We start from the raw sequence: 18,452 nt of genomic DNA on the forward strand, positions 1-18,452 counted from the left end.
TGCTCGGGTACACTGAAGGAGAATTTAGCATGGCCAATGCACCTAACCAGCATGCCTTTGGTACTGTGGGAGGAAACCGGAGCACCAGCAGGAAACTTGTGCAGACACTGTGTACAGTTCTGGTCACCCTATTATAGAAAGGATATTATTAAACTAGAAAGAGTGCAGAAAAGATGTACTAGGATGCTACCGGGACTTGATGGTTTGAGTTATAGGGAGAGGCTGGATAGACTGGGACTTTTTTCTCTGGAGCATAGAAGGCTGAGGAGTGATCTTATAGAGGTCTATAAAATAATGAGGGGCACAGATCAGCTAGATAGTCAATATCTTTTCCCAAAGATAAGGGAGTCTAAAACTAGAGGGCATAGGTTTAAGGTGAGAGGGGAGAGATACAAAAGTGTCCAGAGGGTGGTGAATGTCTGGAACAAGCTGCCAGAGGTAGTAGTAGAGGCGGGTACAATTTTGTCTTTTAAAAAACATTTAGACAGTTACATGGGTAAGATGGGTATAGAGGTGTATGGGCCAAATGCGGGCAATTGGGATTAGCTTAGGGGTTTAAAAAAAAAAGGACGGCATGGACAAGTTGGGCCAAAGGGCCTGTTTCTGTGCTGTAAATCTATGACAGGGAGAACGTATAAACTCCATACAGTCACCTGAGGCTGGAATTGAACCTGGGTCCCTGGCGCTGTGAGGCAGCAGTGCTAACCACTGTGCCACCATGCCCCCCTATAATTTGTAATTTATCATAAATAATTCAACCACTTATTCAATTTTATTAAAGGTACAAATAAGATTTATAATTTGTTTATTTTCATCTGAGGCAACCAAGATTTTTTTGCCCTATGAACACTTGCTTTCCCACTTGTGACATTTTTGTTTAAGCATTGCTGTCATTGTTGTGCTAGTGTTCCCTGGCTCTGGGCAGGTGGGTTTCACACAATAAATTTAGCAGATTCCAACATGAAACCTCAATTTTTAAAAAAAGTGTCGATCCAGCAGTTGATTTTCACGAAGCTGGCAAGTTTTTCTGGAGCTCCTGTGAGCTTTGTGAGACTCACCTGTCAGTAAATGGTAGCCATAGGGCCGAATTTACCATTTAGAGACTAAGTGCCGGGTGTGGGCATCAAATAGATCCGAGCCCGGAGGCCGTGCTCCAGCGCGCCCATACACTTTTTTCTGGTGCCGGTCCAGTGGGCGGGGCTTAACGCCGCCGGAACAATAGGAGCTCCGAACTGCGCATGCGCAGTTTGGAAGAAATCTGACAGAATGCGCCCGGGTGCGAAAAAAGAAGCAGAGAGCGGAGAGAGCCTCTCTGTCATTCGTCCTCTGATCGGGGGGGAGGAGGGTGGGGTGGGAGGAGGGGAGGGGCTGTGACTTATCATCCCCTGGGGGGGTGGGAGGGGAGGGTCTGTGACGTCTCATTCCCTGCGGGGGGGTGGGGGGGGGGGGGGGGGCGTGATGTCTCATCCCATGGGGGGGTGGGGGGGGGTGTACCAGTGATGGTGCCAGGAGGGATCAGCTGTAGACGGTCGCGGGGGTGGGGGGGGGCCTGCCTCCCAGAGAGGTCCAGTCCCAGGGGGTGGGTCTGCTGGGGTGGTTAGGTGTCTGCGAAGGGTGGGCCTCGGCGATTCCCCTGCCGAATAAAAGTACAAGTTGGGCTTTTATTTATCAGGTCGGCAAAGGCGCGGACGCGAATTGTACCGGACACTGGTAAAAGGGGAATTGATGGTAAAGTTGGGCGCGCGCTTCATTAAGTCGATTTAAATGCATGCAAATGCATTTATATCGTCGCGCCGGCCGATTTGGGCATGCACCGGAACGGTGCCCGAATCGGCCGTTGGTAAAGGCGCGATCCGCTAGGAATTGGGTGTGGATCGCGGCATAGGCCCGATGCCCAACTTTACTGCCATATCGCGTCTGAAAACGGGCGCAAAGTTTTGGTAAAATCGGGCCCATAGTATTGCACTAAGCAGAATATTGAAACAGCTTTTAAGTTCCAGTCCTGCACGACATAGAAGACATTTATTTATGTTAATAGATATATGTATAATTTATTTACAGATCGTAGAAGCAAGATGTTCATTTTTTTAAGGCAGAATTTTACAATTTCAAAATTTCCAAGGAAAATTAAAGTTAAAGTTTATTTATTAGTCACAAGTAGGCTTACATTAACACTGCAATGGAGTACTGTGAAAAGCCCCTGTTTTTCAAATTTAGAATTAAATTGTCCTATAACAAAAGTCTTTGGCAAACTAATGATTTATTTTTAATTTAGTTTATGGTAGCACAGGTTTTAAAAATATGTTTACATTCCAACTGCTTCAACAAATGAATGACTCTACAAGATACAAATGAATGTAGTTTCCTTCCCTTGACAGGTTCACTTCCTGCTATGATGTAATCTTATCTCGATTTTGTGCTTGGGACTTCAAAAAACTTGGCGTGACAGGGTTAAAAATAAACCGCATCGTCAGAGTTCACAATCGAATGCTCAGACTGAAATATGAGGATAAGATCCAATCTATTTTGAGCAAAGAAGGATCAACATATAAACCAGAGTGAGTTTACTTTAATTCCAAGATTTTTTTCTGAGTAAACTTTTTAATGATGTGGAGATGCCGGTGTTGGACTGGGGTAAACACAGTAAGAAGAACTTTAACCTGGTGTTGTTAAACTTCTTACTGTGTAAACTTTTAAATTACAGTCCTAACAACATTTCTTTTGAAAAAATCCCCCTGCTAATTTGGAACAAAACAATTATTTACAACACATTCTAAGAACAAACTTGCATTTATGCGGCAGCTTACACAATCAATGAAGTCATTCTCAAGTGTAGTCACTGTTGTGTTGCAAAGAAACGCATATAAAGAAACAATTCTGCAGTGTCCCTTTTTCAATTCAATAAATGACATTAATAAATCAATTTACTGTCAACCTCAACATATTTTATACTTTTTCATACAGTGTAAGCATGCTAAAATGCCTTTATTTCTTGTAATGATAAACATGGTCTTGTTTGTCCTTCCAGGCAAAGGTGACTATGTTTGTTATCTGAGGTATTTGTACAGCTTCTGGTGACTGCTAAGGTTAATCTGAACCCGGAAAGTACTGCTGCTAATGGGGCAGGATACCACAGATGATTGAGTTTTGGACAAGGATTTCCTCTCCTTGTGTTTTATCTCTGCTTCTGATAAATGTTCCTTTCAAAGGAAAATGCGTTATGGTTATGGCATGTGTAGTGGCTGGGCAGGCTTCTCCCAGGACTCAAAGTGGATTTCAGAACCCCTAAACAAAGCCTTCAGATTATCAGATTGTCCTTGTAATATTTCCTTTGCCATGCACTCCAGACTCAAACTCAATAGAAGGTTTGCTTTAGTATGTGAGTGTCAGGCATTCTGGCTACGTGACCAGCCCACCTCAGTTATGACTGTCTCAATATGGCATGTCAGCTCAGGTGAGCACTTCAGCACCTTGTATTTTGCCCTGCCATCTGATCTTCAGAAGCTTCTGAAGACTGCTGAACTGAAAGTGATTAAGCTTCTTCGTGTGATGTTGGTACACAGTCCATCTCTTCCTCGTGTACAGCAGAGTAGGTAGGGCTATTGCTCTATAGACTTTAAGTTTGATAGGCAGACTTACCTCTCCTTGTTCCCAGACTGATGTTAAAAGTCTTCTAAAGACTGCACTTTGCTTTAGCTATTCTGGTATGTGTTTCATCGTCAATATAGACAGCCTAAGAGTGTGATGCCATGATAAGTGAACCTATCCTCTGCTGACAGATTCTGGTCATGGACCCTAGGTTTGAGATGGGGCTTTCCTGGAACAGACTGGTACATTATTTCAGTTCCTTATGTGCTGATCATAAAGCTGAATTTGTCATATTCATTGGAGCACGTGTCTATGCTTTGTTGCTTGTCCAGCTCTGAACTGGCAGCTAGTGCACAGTCACCGACAAACAGGAAATTGAAATGAATATCCTTGGAGACTTTGGTCTTTGCCTTGTGTCATCATACATTGAGTAGTTTCTCAGCCATGCGATATCTGATTTCAATACCAGGATCACCATCATGGAAGGCATTGGAGAACATGGCGAAGATGGTTGTTTCTGGCACGCTGTCCTGTTTAACCTGATTAGTGACTGGGAATGGGTCAGATGACTTACCATCATCCAGGACATGCATGGGCATGCTGTCAAGGAACTGTTGAACTATTGTGCTGAATTTCTCAGGGCAGCTGAATTTCTCCATTACCTTTCAAAGGCCTTGGTCAGGTCAACAAATATGATGTAAAGAGATCGATGTTCCATTCTTGGCATTTTTCTTGCAGCTTTAACTGCAAACACCATATCCATGGTTCATCGACTTTTTCTGAAACCACACTGATTCTCTGGCAGCTGTTCCTGGTTGAGATGTTGTACTAAGTGGTTCAGAATGATTCTAGGAAAAGATTTTGCTGGCAATGGACATGAGTAAGATTTCCTATGACTGTCGCAATATTGGCATTCTTTTCCTTGTAGTGATATACATTAAGGCATTTTTTGTTATCTTGTGGGATGGTTTCTTGCTCACATATAAAGGGATCAGTCTTGATGTTTAGCTTTGAAATTATATGTCTGTGATCAATCCAACAGTCAACGCCACACTTGGTTTTCATCACATGCATATCTTACCTGTCCCTCTGCCTGGTAATGACATGATTGATTAGATGCCTATGCATAGAGTACGGGTGCAACCAAAACTTCTTGTGATTATGTAGGCAGGAAACTGTGTTGGTAATTAAGAGCTCATGTTCAACGCACATCTTTGGCAAGAGGAAAACATTACTGTTGCAACTACCAACCCTACTTTTCCAAAGACCCTTTTCCAAGTCTAGTGATCTGCATCAATCCTTGTGGTGAAATCACCAAGAGACATAGAGGTATACAGCATTGAAACAGGCCCTTGGGCTCAACTTGTCCATACCGCCCAGTTTTTACCACTAAGCTAGTCCCGGTTGCCCGCATTTGGCCCATATCCCTCTATATCATCTTATCCATGTAACTGTCTAAATGCTTTTTAAAAGACAAAATTGTACCTGTCTTTACTACTGCCTCTGGCAGGTCGTTCCAGACACTCACCATGCTCTGAGTGAAAAAATTGCCCCTCTGGACCCTTTTGTTTTTCTCCCCTCTCACCTTAAACCTATGTCCTCTAGTTTTAGACGCTTCTTCTTTGGGAAAAGCTGTTGACTATCTACCTTATCTATGCCCTTCATTATTTTATAGACCTCTATAAGATCACCCCTAAGCCTCCTACACTCAAGGGAAAAAAGTCCCAGTCTATCCAGCCTCTCCTTATAAGGTTGTCTGACTTTGGTACAGTAGGTCATCAAAGAGCTTATCCTTGACTTCATCAAGGTTGATTATGGTAGGGACATGCACACTAATGAGAGCTCCTTGCCTTTTGCTGATAAACGAAGTAGTGTATTTCCAAACAACAAAGGAAACAACAATATTTTAATATACTAGCAATCTCCTTTGGTGGTGCACATGACAGATTGTGGTATGTGCTCTTTTGCTTACTTGTTTTTCTGTGTGTTGCTGGTTCTCTTTTTGTTCCTTTGTCCTTTTCTGGCAATCTCACAATGTCTTCTTTGTTCATTTCTCTTTTTTTCTCCCTTTTCTCTTCTTTTTCCAACTTTGACTTTCTCTGCCTTTGTATTGTTTTCTTTCTTTCTCTGCTCCCCCCCTCCTATCTTTTTTTCTGTCAGTAGCAGGTGTGGGGAGGGAGGGAAGCATATGGACAGGCACACCAGTTGTCAGGTTGTAGGATTATTTTTTCATATTTCATAGTGGCGAGAAGATGGAGAGGATAAAGTCGTGGTAAGGTGTTGTTAAGGGGAGAAAACTGCTAAGGGGCTGAAGAAGGCATTTTGTGTGCACCTTGGGTGCTGTAGTTGAAGGGGAAAAGAGTTCAGGTTTCGGGCTACATTCTTGATGGTGGATGCCAGTTTCTGATCAGAATGCTTTTGCTTTTAGGGTGAAATGCATAGTGCCATAGCTCTACCTTCCTTAAAGATGCAAGTCTTAGAAACTGGGTGGCCTGAAAGGCAATAACTTAGTCATTTCATGTGAGATTCAAACTACATCAGCTTATATTTAACATGTAGCCATTAAAATCTGCTGTTACAAAAATAGCAAAAACTTATTATTATAAGCACAATGTATGCTTGCCATATGCCATTTTTACAGTATTATAATTGGTATCTTCTGTGGTCTTATGTACAAAGAGTCAAGAGGCTTTAAAAGAAAAGGGTGCATTCCACATGAAATTTATCAGTATTGGGTTCTTGGAGCAATGGGAAGGGACCCAGTGTCTTAAAGTACTAAAATGGGGACTCTGAGCTTAAGTTATTTGTTCTTGAGAAGTTGATATGGCCACATTTATCACATTATTGCCCTGAGAATCTAGTATTTGCCCTACTTGAACTTTAATTTAAATCTCTGTGGTGATAGTTTTTGCTAGGAAATTCCACAAAGTTGTCCCACTGACAACAAAGGAATGCTATAATTTTCAGCTCAGAATAGTGTGTGATTTGGAGGAGAAATCAAAGGTGATAGTATTCCCTTATCCTTTTTGGTGGCAGAGGTTACACAGGAGGAAGTGTAATATTGAATGTTTTAGCATTTTGTGCAATGATGCATTTCTTTTTACAATTTCGTGTTGGATGAAGATTATAGAAGTACAGACCACAGAATATCAATAGAATAAATGCTTTAAGACATGAACATAAATAAAGAATAGGCTGACAAAGAAGAGTGCATGATGACCCAAGGGCCATGGATAGGTCAGAGGCTGACAAGTGTCAATGTGGCAAAGCATGTCAGATGTCCCAAGAAGGTCCACCCAGAACAGTTTGATTTCATTTTCCTGAGTGCACCTTTACTTGGTTGACCCAGGATCCCCAATTCTGTCAAGTCTGGGTTTCTCCCAATATTGTCAGACCATGGACCTCCAATATTGCTAGGCACTTCAGCTCAGTGCGCCTTCGCACCAATTATCCCCTAAGGACTTCTCCTCCACTCCCAGTTTCCAGTAAATTGCAAGCTATTCTCATATTCTGTCTCAGCCCAGGACCAACTCCAAAGCTCCCAGACCCCATGGTCATTTGCCTAATGATCATATGACCATCTCTGCACACTACCCTGACATCCTGAACCCATTCCAATGTACCCAGATCTTGGTACCCCCAAAATAGAATGATTTTTGTCAAGCCATCTTCAACTTTCTGATTTAAGGGCAGGAATGCTTGATAATCCCACTGCTCTTAACTCTTCTGAAAAGCAACTTAGAGCAGGATGTGGCAACATCCAGGCCTTGACTGACAATCAATTAACAATCATATTCCATAACTCTCCTCCTGATTTTCAACAACTCCACCATCAGTGACCCCTTCACAACATGTGAAATATATAGAAGTTATGACATAGAAACTGGGTATTTGGCCTCACCAATACAGGTCAGTGTGGAAGCCTGACTCCATGAACTAGAAGAGGGGGGAGAAGAGTGTCAAATATACTGAGGAATTTGGAAAAGAGTGCTCATGTGAAATGGGGGCAGGAGAGATGAGTGGCTCAATGAATTGTGAAGGGAGAGGAGAATATTAATTTATATATACAAATCAAAATGACCATCGGTTTTACCAACAGAGTAGCAGTATAATCCACAATGGATGGCATAGTGGCACAGTGGTTAGCACTGCTGCCCCACAGCGCCAGGGACCCAGGTTCAATTCCGGCCTTGGGTGACTGTCTGTGTGAAGCTTGCACATTCTCCCCATGTCTGCGTGGGTTTCTCCTGGGTGTCCAGTTTTCTCCCACACTCCAAAGATGTGTGGGTTAGATTGATTGGCCCTGCTAAATTGACCCTTAATGTCAGGGGGATTAGCAGCATAAATATATGGGTTACCGGGATAGGGTGGAAATGTTGTCAGTGCAGACTTGATGTGCCAAACGGCTTCCTTCTGCACTGTAGAGATTCTATGATCTTACAAGTCCTTCGCAAGAAATGAGGGAAAACCCTTACAATTTTCACCACATCCTTTTGAAATTTTCCAGGATCAGGGTGGTGTAACAAATTTACTGAAAAGAAAATTTAGATTCAATGCTTTACCAGCAAAAATGAAGCCCATGGAATAAAAGGGAAAGTGACGGCATGGATACAAAATTGGTTGAGTGACAGACCAGGGAGTGGTGGTGAATGGTTGTTTATTGGACAGCAAGGTATACAGTGGGGTGCCCCAGGCGTTAGTATTCAGACCGCTGCTTTTCTTGGTGTATATTAATGATCCAGATTTTGTGTGCAGGACACAATTTGCAGATGGCGCAAAACTTGGCAGTTTTTGTGAACTGTGAGCAGGATAGCAATAGACTTTAAGCAGACATGGACAGGTTGGCGAAATGGGTGGACAAGTTGCAGGTGAAATGATGCATTTTGTAGGAGTAACAAAGTAAGGCAATATAAAATAAAGGATGCGATTCTAAAGGGGGTGCAGGGACAGAGAGACCTGGAGTATAAATTGTTGAAGAAAGGAGAGCAGGTTGCAAAAGTGGTTAAGAAAGCATACAGAGTCCAGGGCTTGTTAAATTGAGGAGTAGAGTGCAAAAGCAAGGAGGTTATAATGAATATTTATAAACACGGGTTTGGCCTCAGCAGGACTATTGCATCCAGTTCTGAGCATTGCAGTTTAAGAATGATATGAAAGCTTTAGAAAGGGTGCAGAAAAGATTTATTTCTTCTGCACCGTGGGATTCAGTTCTGTGGAGAATTGGAGAAACTGGTATTATTCTCCTTAGATGAAAAAAGATTGCGAGCATATTTAATAGAAGTGCTCAAAATCTTGAGGGGTCGAGGCAGAGAGAAACTGTTTTGCTTGTGAGAAAGATGAAGAACAGAGGATGTTGATTTACTGCCAGAATATCCGATAGTGACATGAGGAAAACCTTTTTAAGTCTGAGAATGTGGTTGAGGCATGTTAAATCATGGCTTTCAGAAGGGAATTGGATTTACACTTGAAAGGAAAAAATCTACATGGCTACAAGGAAAGGGCAGGGAAGCAGAACTAGCTAAGTTGCTCTTACAAAGAACCGCAATGGCCTCTGCACTGTAATCATATAATGATTTGGTCCTTTTCTTTGACTTTTTTTGTTGTGCATATATAAATTTAGCCCTTCAACATTAATGACCTTTTTTTTTATTTTTAACTGATTAAAATTTGCAAATGGCACCCTTCCAGTCTCTTTTCGTTTCCCCAGTAATAACCATAGCTATAATCCTTGCTGGCAAACTTTAGTTACAAATTGTGAAAACAGTGGTTGCAGGAGAGAAACATAAAAGTAGAGAATAATTCAAAATTATCTTTTAACTTTAGGTCGAAGCTGAATAATAAAAGTAGACCTGAAGTTCTAATAGGGTGTCAATTGAATGACAGCTTAGAAGTTATAAACATAGATTTGCCTGCTATTAATCTCATTTAGTAATAGAATAATATTGCCTTTTCAGGTAAGTGATTGTGTACTGAAATCAACAATTTCTGTCCTTTAGAAACTACAGCAAGCACCTGGAATACCTGTTTTATGTATATGATCCAGAATTATCTACTGAACAGAATGAAATTCTACAGATTCTTGAGGATGGATTCAAAAAGGCAGAAGTGTATCGGGTATGTGCATAAATTCAGTAAGTTAAATAATAGCTTAAAGGTTCAGTAACAAGATTGTGTGGACAAATGGTTGTTTAAAATATTTGTTGCGCTGCCTCATATAATGCAAAAATATAGGGACGATTCTCCCATTCTGAGGCACTAATTCTTTAGCGTGTTGGGCAGGAGAATTGCGCGTGCGCCGATTTGCGGGATTCCCGCATGCATTCCTGCTGCGTGTGCATCTCCCCGCAACGGACATCCGGTGCGGTCGGGACCACACTGGAAACTGGTGGGAGCAGCAGGTAAGTTATTTTAATCTTATTTGAATGTAATTTAAATGTCATTATCGGGCCCAGGACTGAATTCTCCGAGCCCGATAGCATCTCCCATTCCACCTGCACAATTTCACTCCGGCGGGGTTTAGAGTAGCTCCCCATTTTCGGGGAATTAGCAGGAGACCCCACTGGAGTGATGGGAGGGGCAATCGGGGACCCCAGAGGGCCGGACAGTGGGGTGGTGGTGCCCCCTAGGCATGGGCATCCTGGCAGTGCCAGCCTGTGACCCTGGCACTGCCCAAGGGGCAAAGTGCCCATGCCCAGGGGGCACCTCGGCACTGCCTACCAGGCGTTGGGCAGTGCCAAGGGGGCGAGGCCTAGGGGCAGCCAGCTGGGGCGGGGCTTAGGGATGATCGGTGGGGGTCGGGAGTCCTGCTGCCACTCTGCATTGGAGTTCAGTTGGGGCTGGAGGGAGACAGCAATCAGGATGGCCTTGGGCGGGGGGGTCTGCGGGGGGGTGGTTGTGGGAGCTGCCGGGGGGGTGGTCAGCTTACCGGGGTGGGGCTTGTCACTGTTGGCGGGAGGGGTGGCAGCGTAGGTTGGGGCGCTCTGGGACGGGGGGGTTGGGGCTGGTCCGGGAATGGTCGTGGGCCACGATCAGGCCGTGGGGGGCCTGGAGGGGCAGCGCTGCGAGGGTACCGAGCTGGACAGCGATCGAGCTGGCCAGCAAACTGGAGGCTGACAGTTCGGGGCCACTGCACATGGTGTGAATAGGCCCCGCCCCCAGAGCTTTTAATGATATTCGTGATTGTGACGTCTGCATTGCAGAGTGTGGGAGATTCAAGTGTGAACTCCCACTGAAAAAACAATTGTGATTTACACCGTACCTGTTTTCCCGTGAATTCAGCACTTAGAACTTTTTTGGGAGAATCGCCCCCATAATCTTTCTTATGGGAATGTGGTGGGTGGGAAGGAGGAGTGAAGTAATGGTCTGTAGCTTCCATGCTTCAGAGTGTCAGAACTGGGCATACTCCAAAGATGCCATAGAACCATTGAACAGTTACAGTGCAGAAAAAGGCCATTCGGCCATCCTATCTGTGCCAGCCAAAACTAGAAAAATAAACTGGCCGCTTTAATGGAGTGGAAAACCCCCTCGCTCCTCCCAGGGATAGATTTGCTCAGTAATTACCTGGAATGTCCAAACTTCTGTTGAGTAATTGTCTTGCAAACAAGAACATTCAAGCATGATTTATATCACAAACTTTGGATGATTCCAACTATCTTGCAATAACAATTACCCCAAATTATTTTACACCATTCTTAAAGTTACAAAGCCAATGCTCAGATTGGACCAGGCAGACTCGAATCCATTTTGCTTACTCCAAAAACCAAATTAAAATCCGATCAAACCCAATTCATGATCCCCAGAAGAGAGACAAACAAGCTGACAAGATGAGGCATTGCATCCCAACTTGGGCTTGATATAAAGCTTGATCTTAGCCAAAAGGTCAGAAAATGTTAGAAGAATTAACACCACTTATAAGTTCTGGATAACTGTAGTACTGACACCCCAACTTCCCCTGATCACTTGACCCTTCCCCCAATAGCCACCCTCTGACTGACCATTTAACACCATCCCCCCACATTGACCACCACCTGGCCAAACCTCCCTACCGACTCTGATCCCACCCGCTCCCCCCACTGACCACCTGACCAACCACCCAACGTCCCCTCAATTAATTCTCCCCACTGACCACATGGCTCCCATCACCGGCTCCCACCACCACCCCAACTCTAATTTATGAAGGCATTGCCCTGAGGAATGAACCAGGGAATGGTTGTAACTTATTTACGAGTATATGTTCTATCTGTCTGCAAAGGACAGGGCCCTGTGTATTAATATATGTAGCGTCTGGCACACTTCAGGGAACCACACTGTGAGCCCGACTGATGACCTTTAATTGGTTGTCAGTGTCATCTTTAGCGCATTCAGGATTGTTTAGCAAATGTTGTCCAATCACAGAATCACATCTAATGTTGGACAATGTGTTTTGAGTATTGCGAACACAGGTTGGTTGGATATCGTCAGTACTTTGCCCATTGCAAACAGCTGAAGGGACATGCAATTTGATATGATCTGACAGTCTTTGGGATGTATGGTCTACATACTGAGCATCAAACCAACATTGACTCTGCTTGATTGAATTGAGATTTTCTAAGTGTCCCATTATAACCTTTTTAATAATAGGTTTCCCTACAACAGATATTAAGCTAACTGGCCAAGTTGTTTTCTGCTTTCTGTCTCTTTCCTTTCTTGAATAGAGGGAGTCACAATTGCTTGTTTCCAATCTAAATTTTGGGAATTTAAACTATCTCAGCAGCCACTTTGTTTAAGATCCTAGGATGAAGTCCATCAGGACCTGGGGACTTGTTAACTTTTCATCTTAATAGTTTTTTTAGTAGCCTTTTAAGTCCCTTCCTCCCTTTCACCTCCTGATTCATTATTATTTCTGTTATTTGAATTCTCTTCAGTTCAAACAGATGCAAAATTCTTACTGTCTGTTTTTATATTTCAAGCTAGCTGTCTCTCTTGTACTCTAATTTCTCCCTCATTAATCTTTTAGTCATTCTTTGTTGTTTATATTCTGCCCAATCTTTGTGGAATTATATGTTTTTTTTTCTATTTGATACTATTTTTAACTTCTTTAGTTAGCCACATGTCCTTCCTTCACAATCTGCCTTTCTCACTGGAATGTATCTTTTCTCAGTATTATGAAATATCAACTTAAGTGTCCTAATTCCCAGTTCATTTTAGCCAGCTCTGTCCCAATGCCCTCATAATTGCTCTTATTTTTAAGTTTAAAACACTAGTCTCTCCCTCAAGTGGAATGTGAAATTCAATCAGGTATGATCACTGCTACCTATGGGCGACTTTAATTAATCATGTCTCATTGTACATTACTAGATCTAGTATACCCTACTCTCTGCTTCATGCTAAAATGTACTGCTCTAAGAAATTGTCTTGAAAACACTGTCATCTTATCATTGAGACTACTTTTGCCAAGATGAGTTGTCCAATGTACATGTAGATGAAAATCACCCATGATTATCACTTTACCTTTTCTCACCAGTCCCCATTATTTTTTTTATTCATTCGTGGGACATGGGCGTCGCTGGCTGGCCAGCATTTATTGCCCATCCCTAGTTGCCCTTGGAGGGCAGTTGAGAGTCAACCACATTTCGGTGGCTCTGGAGTCACATGTTGGCCAGACCAGATAAGGACTGCTGATTTCCTTCCCTTAAAAGTGAACCAGATGTGTTTACCCAACAATCAACAATGGTTTCATGGTCATCAGTAGATTCTGAAATTCCAGACATTTTTTATTAAATTCAAATCCCACCATCTGCCTTGATGGAATTTGAGCCCGGAACCCCAGAACATTAGCTGAGTTTCTGGATTAATAGTCTAGCGATAATACCACTAGGCCATCACCTCCCTTCCTGTATATCCCATCCTATAGTGCGGTTACTGTTAAAGAGTCTATAAGCCACTCCCACAAGTGGCTTCTGTTTCTCATATTTACTCAAACGGATTCTACATGTTGACCTCCAGAACTAAGGTCACCTCTCTCTATTGTTCCAATGTCATCCTTAATTAACCGCGCAACTCCTCCACATTTACCTACTTTCATGTCCTTTCCAATGTCAAGTATGCTTGAATATTCAGGTCCCTACCTTGGTCATCGAGAAGCCATGTCTCTGTAAGCGCTATCAGATCATACAAATTTATTCCTTTTTGTGCTATCAATTCATCTGTTTTGTTATGAATGCTACATGCATTCAGATATAGAGCTTTTAGTTCTATCTTTTTACTATTTTGTAACCCCTAGCCTTATATATTTAGTTTTGTACACTCTGCCCCTTTCTGCCCTTTTTCCTTGCCTTCTCTAGTTAATTTATCACAAACTCGATCTCTTGCCCCACTATTTAGTTTAAAACCCTCTCTACCCCTAGTTATACAAATTGTCAGAACATTTGTCCCAATATGGTTCAAATGAAGATTTTCCCAACAGTACAGCTCCAACTTTTCCCATTACTGCTGTCAGTGCTCTGTGAATCAATATTCTCCCATGCCGATCTTTCCATCACAAATTTAATGTTCTAATCTGATTTATCCTAATTAATGCTAATTTGCTTATGGCTCAGCTATGAATCCAGAGAGTTTCTTAACTCTTTTAATTTAGCCCAAGCTGCTCATTCACCCTCAGCAGAACCTCTTCTAGTTCTGCCTAGTTCAGGATATACTGGATGGTCACCTTATTCTTGGCTCGAAGCCTGTTGAGGTTGGAAAGCTTTTTGTTTTGCCAAAGTTCAACCATGACCCAGTGTGGAAGTTGGTTATATATGAATTCCATGACTAGGCTGAGGTAAATGGTGAAGGGAAAAATGCAGCCATACTTCACGCCCATCTGGATATGAAAGGGTTCATCTCCAATCCGTTACAAAGGACGTTTGCTGTTATACTATGATATAGGATATGCAGGATAGCAACAAATTTTGCTGGACATCCAAGTTTCTGGAGGCTTATTTTTTAAAGAACTTCACAGTTGATGGCGTTGACAAATCTATAAAGGCTATATGGCGCTCTTTACATTGTTCCTTGCACTTTTTTTGGATTTAAGCAACAAATATCATTTCTAAAGTTCGCTAGGAAGGCCGGAAACCACATTGGATCTCCAAAGGTATATCATCACTGATGTGTAGGGAGGCAGTTCAGGAAGATTTGTGCGAGAATTTCCCCCACATTGGACAGAAAGACTATCTCTCTCTTCATTCCCACAAATTGATTTATCACCCTTCTTGAAAAGTGAAACAATGATGTGAGATGCTAAAGCATCAGGAAATCAGCAATCAGGAAAATATAACATACTATTAAAGCAGTTGGTTGTTTTTGAATAGAATGTAAAAGTGACATCACATTAATTTTTTAGTAGTTAACATTTCACCTGCTTCCTTCAAATGTCTACAAATCAGATTTTATACAGTTAGCAACCTGATAAAGAATAGTCCACTATTAATACTAAGCATGAACTATGAGTGTTACACACAACAAATGTAACTGATCCAGATATTTTTGTTCATCTTCACAGTATCTAGGTCGTGATGAGGCAGTCCCTCTCTGTAATAGTATGAGCTTATGCGAACAACCCAGAATTGGATACCTGCAGCGACAAGCTAAAGCCCAGAATGGAAATTATGTTGATCCTGTACCTTTCAGATATGGTAAGAGAAATTTTCGCATTAACTCCTTGATTTTTTTTGCTCTGGTTATGGTTGTACTATTTCATTAGAATGGAGTTGTCATAACTCATATTTTTGAATAATAAGGCAGTAAAGTATAATAAATTATGATGGAGTCTACCAAAAGTAAAAATACAAAGAATCATAAAACAAAACAATACAATAGGAGGTCATTCAGACCATTGGATTTGCATCTCCTCCTCCTTTCCAAGATAATCCCGTTCAAATAGCTACATTATGAAGCATCCAACACTCAATTATGAACCATGAAACTCTTTCTGAACTGCACTGAAGGACATCTGCAGACAGAGGAATTGTTGGTTTAGGATACCATCAGTTTGCTCAATGAGAACCTTTACTGATGTATAGCTGCAATTATGTCAAACCAAACCCCCAGTATCAACATCCTGGGGGTTACCATTGACCAAATACTGAACTAGATCTGCCATTTAAATACTGTGGCTAAAAGAGCAGGTCGCAGACCAGAAATTCTGAGGGGAGTAACTCATTTCCTGTCTCTCCAAAGTCTGTCCACTATCTGCAAAATGCAAATCAGGATGTATTATGGAATACTCTTCACTTCCTGGATGACTGTGACACCCTCCAGGACAAAGCAACCCACTTGACTGGGACTCCAATCACACCCGTTACCACTGCTGCAAAGCGGCGGCAATGTGTACCTTATACAAGACACATTGAGGCAACTCACCAAACCTCTTGCAATTGCACTCTCCAATTCCATGACTTCTATCATCTAAAAGGACAGCAGCAGGTTCATCAGAACAGCACCAGCTGCAGATTCCCCTCCATGTCTCACACCATCCTGGCTTGCGTATGACCTGTGATCATAAATATTGAGCAAATGGAGTTACTTCCTTTTCATAAACAAAGCTGCTTTATAATTGTGCACTAGCAGACCTACTTGATGATGCCCTGTGCCTGCAGAAATTTAGCGATCTAACAAATCCCAGTGCTCATTCTTCACGACTATTTGCCTCTATGAGGAAACTGATGAACTGTTGACAAGCAGTGCAGTAATAACCTGTCATATCAATTTTTGTTGATGATGATGTCCCCAAAGCAGATTTGAAGGGAACAGAGGCATAAACATTTAAAGCCATGGTAACTTCAGTATTCTGTAATTTGATTTCTGTGTCTGTGCCCTGTTTGAGAACAGAGACCACTCCATCTGATGAAGGAGCATTGCTCCGAAAGCTTATGGTATTTGCTACCAAATAAACCTGTTGGACTTTAACCTGGTGTTGTGAGACTTCTTACTGTGCTTACCCCAGTCCAACGCCGGCATCTCCACATCATGACTTCCATTGCCACAGGCATGCTGGCGTTGGGTTCCAATTCTTGCTGCAATAGGTGGCACAGTATGTGACTTTCTCCCTGTAGAAAAGTGGTTGCATTGAACATTATTCTTCTGTGAGGTTCAGCTCTGCTGATCAATTGTTGATGACATGCATGTTGCAAGGTTTCCTGCCCTCCTCTTGTAACCTATGTCGATCTTCACTGCCTTCCTTGCCATTGCTGCTGTTCCTCTCCCACATTTAGGAGAATCAAGGATAAGACCAGTAGCAAATCCAAGTTTAGCTACTCTGAACAAGAAAAAAACAATGAAAAAGTTGTAACATTCCACAAAATCCAAAGTATTAACACCCAAACAGCATCCGAAACAACCAGCAACTTTACTCAAACACATCCTGGCAACACTGGATGACTAACCAGTGAATCACTTTAATGGAGATGAGGAGCCCATTTAATACCACTTTTGAAAGCTACTTCCTGACTATTTCTACTATGATGTACTGGACAGGTTAAAAAGATGGCATCAGACTGAGATAAACATAGCGCAGAGTAAGAGCAGGCAGAGGGACGCCAGAGTGCTGAGGAGAGACCTGATAGGGGTCTACAAAATTATGAGAGGCCTGGACAGGATAGATAATAAGAGGCTTTTTCCAAGGGTGGAAGTGTCAATTACAAGGGGGCACAGGTTCAAGGTGAGAGGAGGAATGTTTAAGGGGGATGTGCAGGGAAAGTTTTTCACGCAGAGTGGCGGGTGCCTGGAATGTGCTGCCAGAGGAGGTGGTGGAAGCAGACACATTAGCAACATTTAAGAGGCATTTGGATGGGTAACTGAATAGGGAGGAATATGGACCGAGTAAGGGCAGAAGGTTTTTTTTTCAGTTAGGGCATCATGATCGGCACAGGTGGAGGGCCAAAGGGCCTGTTCCTGTGCTGTACTTTTATTGTCCTTTGTTCATTTCATATGCACCATTTCAGGAAAGACAATGATTCAGTGTGATTATAATATTTAAAGGATACATGCATCTACTGAATGTACCTGAACAAATATGGCATTGCTTACTGCTCTGACGCATTACTTTGCATTTCTGAATTGGTGCAACGCACATCATCATCTCTAATCCTGTATCCTTTATTTAGAATTTTAAGATGAAAAACAGCCAAATAGAAAATCCTGCCCTTTGTCCTCATAATTCGATCCTCTAATTGTTGGAATCAAATTGTCAAATCATCCACTCTAAGTTCATGCCCTGGTTCATTCCCCATGGCATTGCCTTGACTAATTGGAGTGGTCTTGTCTGGTTTGAATTTAAATAAAAACTTGGCAGTTAACTGTTCCCTGAGGAATTTTCCATCATAATGCCTCTACCAATTAGCATCAACTTGCCAATTAATCAGCACCCTCTTCTCGTACAGTATAAATTGTTGTTCCGTTTGAGATTTCATATACTTGCAATTCTGTCCTGATGAGTGCAAGATGAAAAGCTTCAACAGCATGTCTTTTTTCAGCAATACTGAAGTTCTTGTACTACTAAGTTCCTATGTTGATCTTTGAGCGTTTAATTTGTCTGTATGATTTCTAGAATTAGCGGGTCAAATTATGAGGACATTTTGTAAAACCTGACTTCTATTTTCTTGAGTGTAAGAGATGGATCTGACTGAGATGTTCCAAATGTTAAAGGGATTGTACAGGGTAGATGCATAGAAACTATTTACTCTGGTGAGGAATTAAAGACAAAAGATCACAATCTTCAAACTAGAGCTAAGCCATTCAGCAGTAAAATCATAAGACAGCTTTTTACATAAAGGAGAGTGGAAATCTGGCACCGTTGCCCTATAAAGGCTAGGAATGTTGGGATAATTTGAGTTTTCAAGATATATTTT

The 18,452-nt window shown here is 42.2% G+C and overlaps 1 protein-coding gene across 1 annotated transcript in view; it reads left to right on the forward strand.

The window, feature by feature from the left end:
* The window catches only part of lrrc9 (leucine rich repeat containing 9), a 125,733-nt gene that overhangs the window by 39,291 nt on the left and 67,990 nt on the right, over window positions 1–18,452 (forward strand). The window contains exons 9-11 of the mRNA XM_078233126.1: window positions 2,379–2,558; window positions 9,582–9,699; window positions 15,107–15,239. Of these exons, the coding sequence (XP_078089252.1) occupies window positions 2,379–2,558; window positions 9,582–9,699; window positions 15,107–15,239 (431 nt within the window). The remainder of the gene's footprint in view (window positions 1–2,378; window positions 2,559–9,581; window positions 9,700–15,106; window positions 15,240–18,452) is intronic.

The sequence above is a fragment of the Mustelus asterias genome, chromosome 18, assembly GCF_964213995.1.
Source record: "Mustelus asterias chromosome 18, sMusAst1.hap1.1, whole genome shotgun sequence".
Classification (NCBI taxonomy): domain Eukaryota; kingdom Metazoa; phylum Chordata; class Chondrichthyes; order Carcharhiniformes; family Triakidae; genus Mustelus; species Mustelus asterias.